We start from the raw sequence: 15708 nt of genomic DNA, 5'->3' as shown, positions 1-15708 counted from the left end.
GCGTTGAACCATTATGCATCACAACGCAATGGCGATGCTTGTAGCATCCATATATGTTTCTTTACTACATGACAAAAGAGATGCGGCGGATTTCCGCATCGGCAAATTCGACAGTCATCCATCATTGTGACCCGCTGAATCCCCATGGCCATGCCCGTTCCCATACACCGTGTTTACCGCAAACGTACCAGGACGCCCGGGAAGCAAACATACGCGACTCGCACTCAACGCGCACTTGCTACTGGGTCACTGATTCATGTGCTTGAGGCGGATTTCCACTGCTCGCCTGTGGGCCTCCAACTCCTCCACCTTGGCGAGCTGCATGACGGCGGGCCCGACGTTCCTGAGACCCTCGGCCGTGAGATTGGAGCAGGTGATGTGCTTCATAAAAGACGAGAGATTGACGCCGGAGTATTGTTTGGCGAAACCGTAGGTGGCTTGGTTGGCAGTCAGCAATGTCATTTATCCCATCGCCCATTCTCGTCAGACAGGGGCGAGCAAGAACTTTTTGTATATATATATATATATATATATATAAACCAAAGAAAAGAGCAGAGAGTAACTTACGCAACGAATGATTCACACCGGCAGAGTAGTCGCCTACACTCTCCGGGGTCCAGTGGCCGATAAAGACACTGCCTGCGTTCATGACCTGGTCGACAGACTCGGCGGCATCTTTGGTTTGCAGAATGAGGTGCTCGGGAGCGTACTCGTTGCTGATGCGCATGGCTTCTTGCATGGTCTTGACTTGGATGGTGACGGAATGGGCAATCGACCCGCGAACAATGTCTACCCTGGGGAGGGCCACGGCCTGGTTGTGGACCTCGTCGTCGATGGCTTGGAGCTGCTCGTCGTCGAGGTCGACGGCGATGAGAATGACTTGGCTGTCGACGCCGTGCTCTGCCTGGGAGAGCAGGTCCGACGCCACAAACGCCGGGTTGGCGTGCCGGTCGGCAACGACGAGGACCTCGGACGGACCGGCGGGCATGTCGATGCTCACGCCGGCGTTGGTGTCGTTGCTGACGTGCATCTTGGCCGCGGTGACGAACTGGTTGCCAGGGCCGAGAATCTTGTCGACCTTGCTGACGCTCTCGGTCCCGTAGGCCATGGCAGCTATGGCTTGGGCGCCGCCGGCGAGGACGACGCTCTCGGCGCCGACCTTGTGGGCCACGTAGACAATTTCGGGGGTGACGCTTCCGTCCGATCGCGGGGGGGAAGCAAACACGAGTTTCTGGCATCCGGCTACCATGGCTGGAACGCCGAGCATGAGCGCAGTGCTGGGCAACACGGCAGTGCCGCCGGGGACGTACAGGCCGACTCGTTCGATGGGTCTCGAGAAGCGGCCGCAGACGACGCCTGGCATCGTCTCCACCTCCAAGGGCTTGTCTTCCTTCTGAGAAGCGTGGAACTTTCTAATGTTCTCAAACGACGTGTCAATGGCCTTGATCGTCTCGGGATCCAGCCTCATGAGGTCAGGGGAGAACGGGGCCTTGATGACGGGGGACGTCAGAGAAGTGGCCTTTTCAAACTTGTGGGTGTATGAGAGCAGAGCTTTGTCGCCATTCCTGCGCACGTCGTCTATAATGGGGGTTACAATCTTCAGGATGGCTTCGGGAGACCTCTGCGAGGGACGCTGCAAGGTGCTCAGCAGCTCAGCCTCGGTTACCTTGGTGGCATCGACGCGCTTCATGGCGATCCTGGCTTCGACGGGTTTGCCGGAGGCTGGTTGGTGAGCAGAAGCGCCGCCCTGTGTCTTGATGCCCTCCTTCTCCGCCCACTTTCCTTTGGCGTTGCCTGGTCTTCTGGTGACCTTTAGGCTCTTGGCGTCCAGATTGGCCTCAATATCGGCCAGCGTGGCGCCAGTACTAACGGCCTTGGTCAAAGCAAAGTAAATCAAGTCGGCGGCCTCGAAGGCAGCCTCCTGAGGCGTCTTGGCATCGCATAGCTCCTCCGCCTCCTCCATGATTTTGGCCCGCAACAGCTTCTCGTCGGAAAACAGCCTAGCCGTGTAGGAGCCCTCGGGAGCAGATTGCCTTCTGGATAGCAGAGTCCGCTCCAGAGAAGGAATGCCCCTCAAGTTCCCGAAGCAGCCAAACTGCTGCAGGTGACAGAAGCGGCCCTTTTGCTTGACTACAAACTTCAAGGTGTCGTTGTCGCAGTCCAGAGCCACCCGGACCAGCTCCTGGGTGTCTCCCGAGGTCGCGCCTTTGATCCACAAGCCTCGTTTTCTGCTTTGATAGACTCCGGCCTGCGTCTTTAGGGCTTCGAGCACGCTTTCCTCACTGGAGTAGGCGAGGCCAAGAGCGACGCCGGCCTCGTCGGTGACAACGGTAGGAACAAGGCCATCCTGGCGATCCGACTTCCAGTAAGTCACAATGACTTTGGAAAGCAACAGCTTGTCCGTGACAGACTTGCTGGTTGTCAGACCGGTAGAGGGAAGAATAGGAATGGCGTTGGCGTTTTGCGCAATCTTGATGAACTGGTCCAGGGGAGCACCAGCGACGGGGAAAAGATAGAGATTCTTGGGCTTTGTTGATTGGGCGGCCTCGACGAACTGGCGAGCCTCGGAGGTCGTCCAGTCAAAATCCTTGATCAACAAGCCGTGCTCCGAAGCTGCAGAGAGATCCGGGGTAGAAACAGCGGGCAAGACTCTGTCTCCGAAACCGGCATATCGAGTCAATGCCTCTGGAGCGACGAAAACCCGGCGCGCCCCGCCATCCAGCAGCGCAATCACGTCGTCTGGCGATTGCAAGGCAGTGGCGTCTAGGTGAGCGTGGAACTCGTAGCTGTGACGGTTGGAGAAGCGGAGAAGCTTTTCTTGGATCGTGGGCGTGGCCTGCAGGAAAGGATTGCCCAAGAGCGACACTTCCTCGCGTGTCAGGCCATCCAAGTTGGCCAGGCCAGGTGGGACAGCAACGCTGATAAGAAACGGCAGCGGCAGCTCCGTTTCCATGGTGAGGCTGCTGTTGCGTCAGTGGAAGAAATCGAAAAGACACGGGGACGGACAAGCCGAGCCGATTCGGTGGCTTCGCGAGAGTCCTGCAGCTCGATGGGAAGGGGAAAAAAAAAAAAAAGTTTCAGACTGCGCCAAAGAATCCCAATCGCTTCGAGTGTCGAGATCATGTACAGAGCGATGACGGCGCAGCCTAGCGACTGTTTTGCCCCGCCATGTACTCCGTACTCCGTAACGGCCGCAGCGAGGGCAGTGGCTGCCAGGTATCTAGGTACTTAGCCTCCACTAGGGCCGGGGGACCTGCCGCCGGATTAACTGGACGGCCGAGAAACTGATTGGCCGGGTTGTTCAATGATGCCACCAGAAACCCAACCCGACGCATTGTCGACCTCGTACTCCGTACTGTCGTGCATATTGACCACATACCCATCGCAGCTGCTTTGCTGCCCCTGGCCACATCCAGACGGATGCGCATTTCCTAGCTTAGCCGGGTCCCTTTCATGGTGACGCCTGTCGCATCACCTCCCGTCGCAAAGCAGCAGCATCGCCTAGCTTCGCGATAACCCAAAATGACTTCCGCCCCAGCACAGACAAACGGCGTCATACCCTCGGCAACGGCACCCTCATCGCAAACCGCTCCTATCCCGCAATCTGCCAATGCTGCCGGCCAACCTGCTGGTGGACCGACCCCGGCCCAAACCCCCAATACCTCCGATCCGCGACCTCGCGATTCGCGCCTCATTGAGCTCCTCCTCACCTCGCAAGGCGTCACGGCCTACGAGCAGCGGGTCCCCCTCCTGCTCCTCGACTTTGCCTACAGACACACATCTTCTGTCCTAAACGATGCTCTCCACCTCTCCGGCGACCCCTACGTGGCGCAGGCGGGCGCGAAACCGTCCGCCTCGTCTGGAGCAACGGCCCTGGCCGCAGGCGAGGCCCCCATCACAGCCAACGGCGTGAAATTGGCGATTGGTGCCCGTCTAGGCTACCAGTTCCGTGGAGGAAGCAGCGGAGGCGGCATCAGCAAAGAATACATGCAAGAACTGGCCCGCGAGCGGAACAAGGTCGCCTTGCCAAAAATTGTCCCCAACGAGTGGGGAATTCGCCTGCCCAGCGAGCGGTTTGTTCTCAGCGGAACGAGCTGGGGCCTGAAGGATATGTGGGATGAGGCCGAGGATTATGACGAATTTGAAGAAAGTGGCAATGGAGGCGATGCGATGGAGGGTGTGGAAGGGCCCGACCTGGAAGACGTGGGTGGTGATGGCATAGAAGGAGGAACTGTTGAGGATGTTTTCGGTGACGACGTCGATCAGGAAATGGCAGAGTAAACGGAGTAACGGAGTCGCGCGGTTCTCGTACTTTTTGTCTTGTCGCATGGCAGCATCACAGGCCCGGTTGCATCTGGAAGACGAGCTTGGCTAGGCGTTTATGGAGTTTGGCGAAGGGGACAAAGGGGGCTTTTGGGCAACATGGCTTCGTTAGTTCAGGATGCCAGTGTCGAACCCGCTTGGGTAGGTGTTTGTTCACGCCTACCTACCTGCCTTAGGTAGGCCACGAATGATTAAAGCTTCGGTCACCATACGCCATTGCCTCATTCGACTAGGACCCATTCGGGAGTGAATAAAACGGGTAAATGCCACGGAAATGTGACTCTTAGTCCAAAAACAGAAAGAAAGAGCGAAAGAAAGGGAGAAATCTACGGCAACACCAAATGCAATGGCCAACGATTGACATGACAAAGAAAACATCAGGTTCAAAGCCCCCCCAAATTCTGACTATTGTATGAGCAAGGAGAACTTTATGATACACAAGGCCTTTAATTAAAACGGCACCTCATACACTCTATACCCGAGTCACGCTTTTGCAAAAATCCCGAGCAGCCCCCAGTGTTACCTCAGAACTTGGGCTTCATCGTGTTCCGCAGTCTCTGATAGTCAAACAATGCTTCAATACTACCGACAGCGCTGATGGCAATGTCCTTGTCCCACAACTTGCGGTTGGCAAAGTCCATGACGTCGACTTCGGTGATGGCATCAATCTTGCGCTCAATCTCACCAGGCATCATGCGGCGGCCGGTGGTGATCAGCTGGCGACCGATATCCTCGGCCACAGCAGTGGTGCCGTCCAGAGACAGAAGAATAGACGCCTTGAGCTGAGCTTTGGCGCGTTCAACCTCAGCTTCGCCGACATTGGTGCAAAGACGCATCCACTCGCGTATGGAAAAATGAACGAGATCATCGAGATGAGCAGTGTTATCGGTGCTCAGGTAGATCCCCCAGAGACTAGAACAAGGTCAGTAGGATGGCGCTTTAAATGGACGCGACTCAACCAAGGGAAAACGAAAGTGGACAGTAAGCAAGACATACCCGGTATCGCTGTAACTGGTAGAGAAGCTCATGAAGCTGTTCGCCAGCTCATGTCGATGAACCAAGCCGCTAAGCTTGCTTCCCTGGTGTGGCGCGTTGCCCATGGCCTTGTCGTAGTTGCCTACGATAGCCTGGGTGACCAGAGCAGTGAAGTAGTCATCGGAATTCCAGCTTACACCCTCGACAGCAAGGGCTACGTTGGCAGTGCCCATGGTGTCATCACGGACACGGACGTCGGAGCCAATAAAGTCAGCCTTCTTTTTAGACAACAGGTAGGCCTGATTCTCAGGACCCTTGCTGGGAAGACCTGAAAAGTGCTTCTCGGCTAACTCTACGAGCTTCTCGTGAGGGATACCGCCGGCACCGACGAGAACCATGCGATCAGCAGTGTAGTTGTTCTTGATGTAGTTGGTAAGCTCGGTTCGGGTGATGTCGCGGATGTTCTGGCGAGGGCCGAGAATGGTTCGTCCCAAGGGCTGATGCTGGAAAGCAGTGGCGTGCAGATGATCAAAGACGACCTCTTCGACCTGCTTCTCCACCTCCTCGGACTCCCTCAAAATGACATCACGCTCGCGCTCAATGGCGGACTCCTCGAGCTTGGAGTTTTGCAGTATATCGGACAGGATGTCGACGCACTGAGGAACATCGGAGTTGAATGACTTGGCAAAGTAGACGGTGTTCTCACGCTGTTTATTGTATTTAGTTAGCGACACTCTCCGACTCGACCCGGAGCATGGCTAGTCAAAAACTCACCGAGGTGTAGGCGTTGAGATGGGCACCCATATTCTCAATTTCCAGTTCCAACTGTTGCTGCGATCGCTTCGCGGTACCCTGCGATTCACGTTAATATAATGACGAGGTAGCAGCCCCGTTGATGGCCGTCGACGGCATACCTTGAACGCCAAGTGCTCGAGGAAATGTGCGGTGCCGTTGTTCTCGTCAGTTTCGGCTCGAGAACCGGCGTCAATCCAGACGCCAACAGTCGAGGTTTGAGCCCATGGAGAGTGCTCGGTGGCGACCTAGCGTTTTACATGTCAGAAGCAAGTCACCTGCGGCACTGTCAGAGACCAATTGAGGCTGAGCGGGTGGTACACACTGTCAAGCCGTTTTTGAGTGTTGTGGTTTGAGTTTTGCCAACGCTGGAAGGAGTCGCGAAGCCCCGACGCAGGGCACCGGTGGCCGACAGACGAGCACGGCTTCGCAGGCCCTGCGAGAGGTTCAAAGCTAGTCTGCGAGACGCCATGAGGGAGGTTTGGTGGCTCAAGGGTGAATAGAGTCCGGTTGGTTTGATCAAGTCTTTCTGTCTCGGCTGGCTGGGAGCTTTGCTGAGGTAAATGTGTGGCCTGAAGCACCAGGCGTCCAAATTTGCACCAGTCAATCCGACCGGCTCCGAGGCTTAACCTGACGGTCTCTCACATATATACCTGCAGGTAGGGGGTTTTAGGTACATACCTAAGCCAATCAAGCGCCTGCATTACTCATGTTGCCGTGCCTCATTTTGCCATTCTGCCATTCTGCCATCCTGCCATCCTGTACCTGCAATCCTGTTGTCAACCACTCGCATCAAATGACTGACATGCCGAGCTTCACGCCTCGCTCTGTTCTTACTGTGACTTGAAGTCTACCCGGGAAGCCCTCTTTTCTGGAACAACATCCTCCGCCCAAGTGCCTCGCGTCGTTGCTTCTGTTTTACCCCAGTGCCGCGGACTGGCTTTCATTTTCGGTTTCATGCTAGTCTCAATGAGCTTTCATGCGTGGGGAATCTCCCGTGACTTTGTTTGAGCTAAGAACATTGATGAATGTTTGAGAATCATGAAGGCAATACTGCAGAGCTATCCTCCACTTGGTCAAGTGACAGTGATCAATGATGGCAAATTGACTTTGACCTCAATACTGGAAATCTCCAGTGCCCGGATTCAGGAGCCATGGCAAGTCTCGCTGAGGGTTTCCGTAGATAAATCGAACTGGGAAGACATACAGCTCAGCAGGGTAGCAGATGGTCTCGAGCCTCCGCTCCTTCATACCCCAGATTCGTCAAGCTCATTCGTGTATTTCTCTCACCAGATTGTGTTGAAAGAACGCTTACAGTTTACTTTGAGATGTCGTCAAGCTGGAGACAAATGTTGGCGCTGGGTTCGTGACGAAGGCCTCGCCGATGGTATTGTATTGCTACCGCCCGCCGTAACATCATCAGACCGCTTGCAGCCATGTATTCCAGACTTGACTGCTGAATGGGAGGTTACATCTCATGTCAGCCAATCTCCTGGTACTCAAGTTTGGTCCTTGAACTGCTCTATCCCAGGTTCATCAGGACAAGCTTCATCTTCCCGAAACATCGGTCTTGGTACACCCTGGGGGTCCTTTCTGCGGTAGGTGACTCTCCTGTCGCGTGCACCATATTGTACAACATGACTTGCTCCGAGGATGTCGCTTGAAGCGTTGCCACTGACATTTTATAGATGGTTCGCGTTGGTACGCCACAGACCATCCTGGTTAGGTCCTCGACAAGGCGAGTCAAACTTCGTCATTGATGAGGACGCCATATTGTGTTGTTTTTTGAGTTCAGAGGGGAAAACGATGGCCTTGCTTGCTGTCAGTGGCGTTGGCGACTTGTCTGCCACGTTTCAGCAAGGTGAAGGAAACAGAGTCAGAGTTCATGTATGAACTTCCCCGAGTTGTATTCTGACGCTGTTGCTGAACTGAAGCCCATAGGCTCGCAATGACTCTCGAACCTCTGGAACGGTCACGGTGCTAGTGTCTGAAGGAATCTGCTTTGACAATGCTGTAGCTTCTGTTATGTACGCCGCGAGGACCCTCGTATCACCATATAACGCAACACAACATCACCGTGTTGCCAGTCACGAGACGTACGGCCTGACTCTGTCCAGATGGAAGGCAGAGTGGTATGATGGTCTGGGATTCTGTGAGTATTTGCGGCACAGTCTAAGTCCAGGAACCAGAACTGATGTCGCCTAGGCACTTGGAACGCTTTGGGCCAGCAACTCTCAGAGGAAAAGCTTCTCTCGTCGGTTCAGAGACTGGCCGAAAACGGCATACGCATTGCAAATCTGATTATTGACGACAACTGGCAGTCTCTTGATCGCAAAGGCAGAGACCAGTCACAATTTGGATGGACCGACTTTGAAGCGGACAAAAAGGCATTTCCAAATGGCTTGCGCGGCTTAGTAACTCGTGTTCGAGCTTTACATCCAGATATTCAGAGTATATTTGTATGGCATGCGCTGCTAGGCTATTGGGGAGGTATTTCGCCAGTGGGTGCCATTGCGAAAACCTACAAAACAGTTACCGTGACGCAAGAAAACGCTAGCCAACCTGACATCACGGTTGTTGCCAAAAAAGATCTGTCACGATTCTATGATGAGTTTTACGCTTCTCTAGCCCAGTCAGGGATTGACGGCGTAAAAACGGACGCCCAAGTCATGGTTGATTTATTGACGGCGGCATCTGATCGCCGAGACCTGGTGTCCGGGTATCTCGATGTGTGGACAAAGGCATCGCAGAAGCATTTCGGATCACGGGTGATTGCCTGCATGTCGCAATTCCCTCGGGCATTATTTCACCCCCGGTTGCTCCAGAGTGGTCAAGACTCGACCATGCGGAATTCAGACGATTACTTCCCCAACGAGCCAGATTCTCACACCTGGCACGTTTGGGCTAATGGCCACAACGCCATCGTCGCTCGATTTCTGAATGCCATCCCCGACTGGGACATGTTCCAGACCATGCACGAGTACTCCGAGTTTCACGCAGCTGCTCGATGCGTGAGTGGCGGTCCGATTTATATAACGGATGTCCCCGGAGAACACAACCTGCCTCTAATAGGACAAATGACTGCTACAACACCACTGGGGCAAACAATCATTCTTAGACCGAGCTCCGTGGGACGATCAATTCATGCATATAATCAGTACGGGATTGGTTCGCTTCTGAAGATTGGTAGCTATAACGGTGAGTGAGTTACACAGGTGTGCATGGCTACATAAATGTTGTTCCTAACGACCAGATGCAGGGTCATCGCAGACGGGTACAGGCATTCTCGGCATTTTCAATGTCTCATCACGGCACATGAATGAGCTCATACCTCTGGACAGCTTTCCTGGAGTGACACCGTCCACGCACTACGTGATTCGGGCGCACACGACTTGCAAAACCTCGGCTCCCATGGCCATGAATAGGCCGGCTCCTTTGGTTGCCGTTTCCTTGGATGTGCGAGGATATGATGTTTTGTGTTCTTTTCCTGTGAGTCGCTACGAAGGCAATAGCTTCATAAGTGGGTACGCTGGAGTATTCGGCTTAACCGGAAAAATGACGGGATGCGCGGCAATAACATCGAGCCAAGTAGTCCAGTCCATGGCTGGTGAAGTCTGGGTGAAGTGTTCCCTCAAAGCGCTGGGTACTCTTGGTAGGTGTTGCTACCTTACTCCGCATGACGGGAAAGCGAATTGACGTGATGCGCAGGTATATATATCTCGACACTCCCGCTCTTGAAGATTGAAGATGATTTTATGGTTTCAGTTGAAGACAGGCCGGTGCCTTTCGAGACAGTCAGTCGAAGCCACGCCAACGATCGGGTTATCGAAGTAGACATTGAGAAGGCCTGGAGGATGATGGAAGCCCCTGGTTCGCGGTACAATGAGATACACGTCAAGGTTTGCTTCCATGCTTAAGGAATTTGGTACGTTCTGGTGCTGCAACGATTGAGTCGGTCGCGAGCATAAGAAAGGCATCACAGCCAGCCACTGTTACCACTAGCACTGCTAGCAAGTAACGTGCTTGACAACATGGCAATGCTCAAAGGGTATCAGGGACCCTGGATATTTGGGTTCTAAGCCGCATCCAAAGACTGTATGGTCGAAGAGTCTACCGATGTTTCCTGTTCATACTTGAGGTAGGTATCTTCTCAATGCAGCTTCTGTTTTATGGATGTGAAGAGCGACCTTGTTCCATGTTGCTCGCTTGTCCACGGGGGAAAGTTTAAATGGCAATTACGGCTAAAGGAGTGAAAAACAAAGGCGAAGGAAGTAGACTACCAGCGGTTGTTTCTTGTTCAATTCCTCCGGCGACAAGACGAGGATGCCAAACCAGAACATGATGAAGCGATGGAAAATAGTACGGACCTAACGTACATACATGTACGGAAGCGGGGCAAAGACAGCGGGGCCCACCACATGCAGGCTGCATGCAGTGGCCCACCATCCCGCCCAATGGCGCACCAGGGTCAAGGAGTGGAGTGGTGCTCTGCTGGGTAAAAGAAAAAAAAAAAAAAACTCGGGCTCGAGTCTCTTGACCATTTCGCTCTCCTTGGCCTTCTTCTTTCCTACGGGAAGAAGCGCCGTAAAGATCAGTTCTCCTTTCTCGGCCTTCTGAGTTGGACGCTACATATCCAATCTCGTTCATCCTTCTTCTTACCCCAAGTCGTTTGTGATTTCCTACGTCGCAATGGCTGCTTTGAACGGCTTTGGCGTTGGCCGCGTTCTCGATCACACCAAGGCCCTGGAGGTCTTGAGCGAATACGAATCTCGTGACGGTCTCGACATTCATGAGCTCATGAACACTGCCAAACACGGTGGTCTGACTTACAATGACTTCCTGCTGATGCCTGGCTACATTGGCTTCCCTGCCTCTGCAGTCACTCTGGACTCCGCCATCACCAAGCGGATCACTCTGAAAACACCCTTTGTCTCGTCTCCCATGGACACGGTGACGGAGCACGAAATGGCCATTCATATGGCTCTGCAGGGCGGCCTGGGAGTTATACATCACAACTGCTCCCCCGATGCTCAAGCCGACATGGTCCGAAAAGTGAAGCGATATGAAAACGGTTTCATCATGGACCCCGTTGTTATTGATTGCAACACCACTGTCGGTGAAGCCAAAGCTCTCAAGGAGAAATGGGGCTTTGGTGGTTTTCCAGTCACTGGTAAGTCGATAGCCACCCTCGGCATTACTCGAGCGGATGCCGTTGCGTTTTTTTTTTTTCCATTTGTTCCATGGTATCGACATGATTATGACCCAATAATATATAACTTTCGTTCCACCGTAAAGACTTGACGTCTTGGGGAGAGAAAATACTATGATCGCCGCACAGATCATGGACTTTGATTTTTTTTTTTTTGTGCCTTTGCCAAAATGTGCTCGATAGCTAATGATGGCCTGAGAATACAGAGGACGGCAAACTTGGCTCCAAGCTCCTGGGTATCGTCACCAACCGCGACCTTCAATTCGAAGACGACGTCGACGTCCCTGTGGCCAAAGTCATGGTTACTGACCTTGTGACGGCTACAAGTGGCGTCACTCTCATCGAAGCCAACAAAATCCTGGCCAAGTCCAAAAAAGGCAAGCTGCCCATTGTGGACGACAAGTTCAACCTCGTGTCCATGATCTCCCGTTCCGACTTGACTAAGAATCAGCACTTTCCCTTGGCTTCCAAGTTGCCTGACAGCAAGCAGCTCCTCTGCGCTGCTGCCATTGGCACTCGTCCTGAGGATAAGCTCCGGCTGAAAAAGCTTGTCGATGCCGGCCTGGACATTGTTATCCTGGACAGCTCTCAGGGCAACAGCATGTACCAGATCGACATGATCAGATGGATCAAGAGCGAGTATCCCGGTATTGATGTCATCGGCGGCAATGTGGTGACGCGCGAACAGGCAGCCTCCCTCATTGCTGCTGGTGTTGATGGCCTTCGAATCGGTATGGGCAGTGGCTCCGCCTGCATCACGCAAGAGGTCATGGCCGTGGGTCGTCCTCAGGCTGCTGCCGTCTACTCTGTCAGCAGCTTTGCCGCGCGCTTCGGCGTTCCTTGCATTGCCGATGGTGGTGTGCAGAATGTGGGTCACATTGTCAAGGGTCTTGCCCTTGGCGCTTCCACCGTTATGATGGGAGGTCTCCTGGCTGGTACCACCGAGTCTCCCGGCACCTCGTTCGTGTCTCGTGAGGGCAAGCTGGTCAAGGCCTACCGTGGCATGGGCAGCATTGATGCCATGCAGGATAAGAAGGCTGGCGGTGGCGGCAAGGACAGTCAGAAGAGCAACGCGGGCACTGCCCGCTACTTTTCCGAGGGTGACAGCGTCCTTGTTGCACAAGGTGTCTCTGGTTCCGTTGCTCACCGGGGGTTCGTCTCCCCTCCCCCCCCCCTCTTCCTTCTGCACCGTTTCCCGACGTGTGAGCGCTGGCTAACCAAATTCACCAGATCAATTACCAAGTTTGTTCCGTACCTGGCTGCGGGCCTCAAGCATTCGATGCAGGATTGTGGCATGAAGAGCTTGGCTGAACTCCACGAAGGCGCTGCCAGCGGATTTGTTCGCTTCGAGCTGCGAACCGCCAGCGCCCAGATGGAGGGCAACGTAAACATGGAGTCTTACGAGAAGAAGCTGTATGCTTAGAAAATGGGTTTATTTCGGGACTGGGTTTGATAGGGCTGGAACTTGGGAAGACGGAACGGCAAAAGAATGGAGACAAAGAGATGGTATGGGATTTGAAGCTTTCCGGTGCATATATGCCTTGGGGTTATTTTGGGAGTTTTGGGAATATTAGGGAGCAACATCGCTAGGAGTCGACGGGCGGCTAACTGACTGGCTCTGTTGTCCATGAGAAACATTGGGGATTGCTCCGAACCATTTATGAACGCGAATTTTTTTTTCTTATTTTTCCGAGATATACCCAGAGGTGAATCAAATCTGTTGGGTATATAATATAATACATCCATCTATCCAAGCATAGCAATAACAATGATGATGATGACGATGATGACGATGACGATGACGATAACAAAAAAGGACAACTAGGTATTTGCACAGGACAGCCAGCCAGGATCCTGCATCCCAACTCAGGCGCGGCAGCGGCAGCGGCAGCGGCAGTTTCGGCCGCACAATGAAGGAAACGGCACGGCCACCAGGACGCCCGGCCGCACGATCCCACCCCACTGCCTCCGTCACATCTACCGAGGCGCAGCAGCCCCGGGCATGTGCATGGCCTCCTTGCCGCCCTGGTACGGCTTGGTGACGGGACCGTAGTGCGGCGCCCGGAGGGCCACCTCGCGGTCCTGCTGGACCATCGCGCAGGCAAGGCAGCAGCACGAGACGCAGAAGTCGGAGATGCCGGATGATTCGATTCCGTACCGCTCCCGGATCTCGGCGCGCTTGACGATGTTGTACCTGAGGCGAAGAGTGGTCAGCACGGCATGAGCGGCGGGCGGGGGAACGGGGAGCCGCAACAGGGCTACTCACACGCATCCACAGCAGGTCATGCATTCGATGAAGCCCCAGATCATGCACTCACCGTTGCACGGGTTGTGCGACATGAGTGACGGGTCGCGCATGCGGTCAATTGTGCGGCCGTGCACTGCGGCACGTTAGCAGAGAACAGACAGACAGGAAAGGACGCTTCTTTTCTTTGCTTAAAGGCAGGGAGGGCTGGCATGCCATGCCGAGAAGGAGGGGGGGGGGGGGCACGTACACACGCACGGCAGGAAGCAGGACAGCAGAGTGGCCCCGATGTCGCCGAAGCAGCTAAACAGGCCGAACTGCCATTCCTTGCCGCGGGGGTCGCGTTCAGCGGCCTGGTGCGCTGTCTTGCTGTTCTTTTCCATGGCGTCTGGGTTTTTGGTCGACATTTGATCTCTAGGGGTGACGATGGTGAGGTTCAAGGGCAGGGTCGAAGAGCGAGGAGCAAGAGACGGTGTGGTTTTGCTCGCGACTTGTTTGGTAGTTTACTTGTGTGCTTTTCGAGTTGGCGAAATACACAGACACACACACACATATATATATATATATGTGTGTGTGTGTGTGTGTCTGTGTGTGTGTGTCTGTGTGTGTGTGTGTCGACGAGGTCGGCTCGGCGTCGCAAAGTCGAGACTGACTCGAGCACTGACGTTGTCGGGGTCCACTGCAACACAATGCAGCTAGGCTGGGCTGACTGATGTCTGCCCGGTCGTTGAGAGACGTGCAAGATTTTGCGAACCTTATTTGCGCCGCACGGGGGCCCGCTTGGGTCGCAGACGGGGAGAGTGGCGCGCGCTTGTATGCGGATACGGACGCCGGAGCAGCCGGTGGGGTCGGGGTCGGGGTCGGGGTCGGAAGCACATGTAACGGCGGCTTGGGGGCGCAGCTCGGCGCCCCCGCTTCTCGGCGCCAACGGCGTCATTCAACCAAAGGGTGGAGCCGTCTGCCTCTTGCGGATTACGTCATGGCCTCAGCCTCGTGCCTCAGCCTCGTGCCTCAGCCTCGTGCCTCAGCCTCGTGCCTCAGCCTCAGCCTCATCTACGGAAGGGAATCGATCGTCCAGCAACGGCAAGGCAAGTTGGTTAGCCTTGGGGCGGTAGTCCTCGCCGACGTCACTCGCCGAAGACGTCAACTCATCGGCGACGTCAACTCGCCGGCGTCGTGCCCGTCCGTCCTCCGGCTCAGAATCACGTAATCCGGCGCCACGACCCTCCCCCCCCTGAGCTTCCTCTCCTCGGGCGAAAAGGCGTCCAGCTCAAAGCCCAGCTTTTCGTAGAAGCCGCGCGCGCGCGCGTTGCTCACAAAGCACGTCAGCATGACCCTGTCGACGCTGTCGATCCGCCGGGCTGCCTGGATGAGCTGCCGCATCAGATGTCGGCCCAAGCCGGTCCTGCGACGGCCACACGGGTCAGCGCTCTCCCTCTCCGTGCGTCTCTCGCTCAGACGGGAACTGAGACGGTGCCCCTCCCGGGCAAAGAAGGCAGGTGTTCTGGGGGGGGGGGGGGGGTTTCGCTTCCAACCCACCGCTGCAGCTCGCGCCTCAGGTGAATCTCGTAGCAGTACAGCACCGCCGCGCCGTTCTCGTACGTGGGCATCAGGGACGCAAACCCCCCCAGGTGGCCGGCGCGCGTGAGCGCAATGTACCGCAGGTCGGGGGACCGCATCTCGCGCCTCTTGGCGCCGGGGTTCCAGCCGATGCGGGAGCGGCGGTAGTCGTCGCCGCTGGTCTCGTCGACGAGGCGCAGGCACGCGTCGACCTGGTCGTCGGTCAGGGCGCCGGCCCTGGTGAGCGTGACGTCGTAGACGGCCTTTGTGGCGGGATGCGTCCATGCCGAGGGGCTGCCAGGTGCGATATGCGTGGAGTCAGCCGGCGGCATGCAGGGCGAGCGCGAGCCGGGGCCCGTGGTTTTTTGATGTTTACTGCACCAGGGGCTTTACAGGTCAGGCAGGTAGTCTCTGGCAAAGTCGGCGTCGTTCTTGGCATTCGCCGCCTCGACGGGATCGGTGCGGTCGGTGCGGTCGGTGCGGTCGGTGCGGTCGGTTCGGTCGGTTCGGTCGGTGCGGGCCATTTGCTGTCTCGCCTCCTTGTCTGGTGCCATGGCCAACCGGGGGGGGGGGATACTCGGATGGCGAGGCCCGCGCAACTCTT

General features: G+C 55.3%; 7 protein-coding genes across 7 annotated transcripts; 3 read left to right on the top strand and 4 right to left on the bottom strand.

Moving 5' to 3' along the window:
• Positions 1-246: 246 nt before the first annotated feature.
• UV8b_02182 (uncharacterized protein) lies at positions 247-2953 on the bottom strand (the record flags this gene model as incomplete). The annotated part of the gene is made up of 2 exons (XM_043139680.1): positions 247-437; positions 568-2953. The coding sequence occupies 2 exons, from the start codon at positions 2951-2953 to the stop codon at positions 247-249; spliced, it is 2577 nt and encodes an 858-aa protein (XP_042995614.1).
• A 569-nt stretch (positions 2954-3522) lies between these two features.
• Positions 3523-4281, top strand: UV8b_02181 (uncharacterized protein; the record flags this gene model as incomplete). The annotated part of the gene is made up of 1 exon (XM_043139679.1): positions 3523-4281. One exon carries the CDS (start codon positions 3523-3525, stop codon positions 4279-4281), a length of 759 nt encoding a protein of 252 aa, XP_042995613.1.
• Positions 4282-4847: 566 nt separating this feature from the next.
• On the bottom strand, positions 4848-6562 carry UV8b_02180 (uncharacterized protein; the record flags this gene model as incomplete). Its single annotated transcript, XM_043139678.1, has 5 exons — positions 4848-5235; positions 5320-6005; positions 6073-6150; positions 6213-6338; positions 6416-6562. The coding sequence occupies 5 exons, from the start codon at positions 6560-6562 to the stop codon at positions 4848-4850; spliced, it is 1425 nt and encodes a 474-aa protein (XP_042995612.1).
• Positions 6563-7131: 569 nt separating this feature from the next.
• Positions 7132-10007, top strand: UV8b_02179 (uncharacterized protein; the record flags this gene model as incomplete). Its single annotated transcript, XM_043139677.1, has 6 exons — positions 7132-7688; positions 7779-7977; positions 8032-8242; positions 8296-9288; positions 9350-9742; positions 9799-10007. 6 exons carry the CDS (start codon positions 7132-7134, stop codon positions 10005-10007), a joined length of 2562 nt encoding a protein of 853 aa, XP_042995611.1.
• Positions 10008-10779: 772 nt separating this feature from the next.
• UV8b_02178 (uncharacterized protein) lies at positions 10780-12722 on the top strand (the record flags this gene model as incomplete). The annotated part of the gene is made up of 3 exons (XM_043139676.1): positions 10780-11260; positions 11506-12451; positions 12530-12722. 3 exons carry the CDS (start codon positions 10780-10782, stop codon positions 12720-12722), a joined length of 1620 nt encoding a protein of 539 aa, XP_042995610.1.
• Positions 12723-13276: 554 nt separating this feature from the next.
• UV8b_02177 (uncharacterized protein) lies at positions 13277-13951 on the bottom strand (the record flags this gene model as incomplete). Its single annotated transcript, XM_043139675.1, has 3 exons — positions 13277-13493; positions 13566-13680; positions 13795-13951. 3 exons carry the CDS (start codon positions 13949-13951, stop codon positions 13277-13279), a joined length of 489 nt encoding a protein of 162 aa, XP_042995609.1.
• A 736-nt stretch (positions 13952-14687) lies between these two features.
• Positions 14688-15628, bottom strand: UV8b_02176 (uncharacterized protein; the record flags this gene model as incomplete). The annotated part of the gene is made up of 3 exons (XM_043139674.1): positions 14688-14949; positions 15084-15398; positions 15498-15628. 3 exons carry the CDS (start codon positions 15626-15628, stop codon positions 14688-14690), a joined length of 708 nt encoding a protein of 235 aa, XP_042995608.1.
• Positions 15629-15708: the final 80 nt, after the last annotated feature.

Source organism: Ustilaginoidea virens, chromosome 2 (assembly GCF_000687475.1).
Source record: "Ustilaginoidea virens chromosome 2, complete sequence".
NCBI lineage: Eukaryota > Fungi > Ascomycota > Sordariomycetes > Hypocreales > Clavicipitaceae > Ustilaginoidea > Ustilaginoidea virens.
Note: the sequence above shows the minus strand (reverse complement) of the source record. Positions and strands in the feature narration are given on the sequence as shown.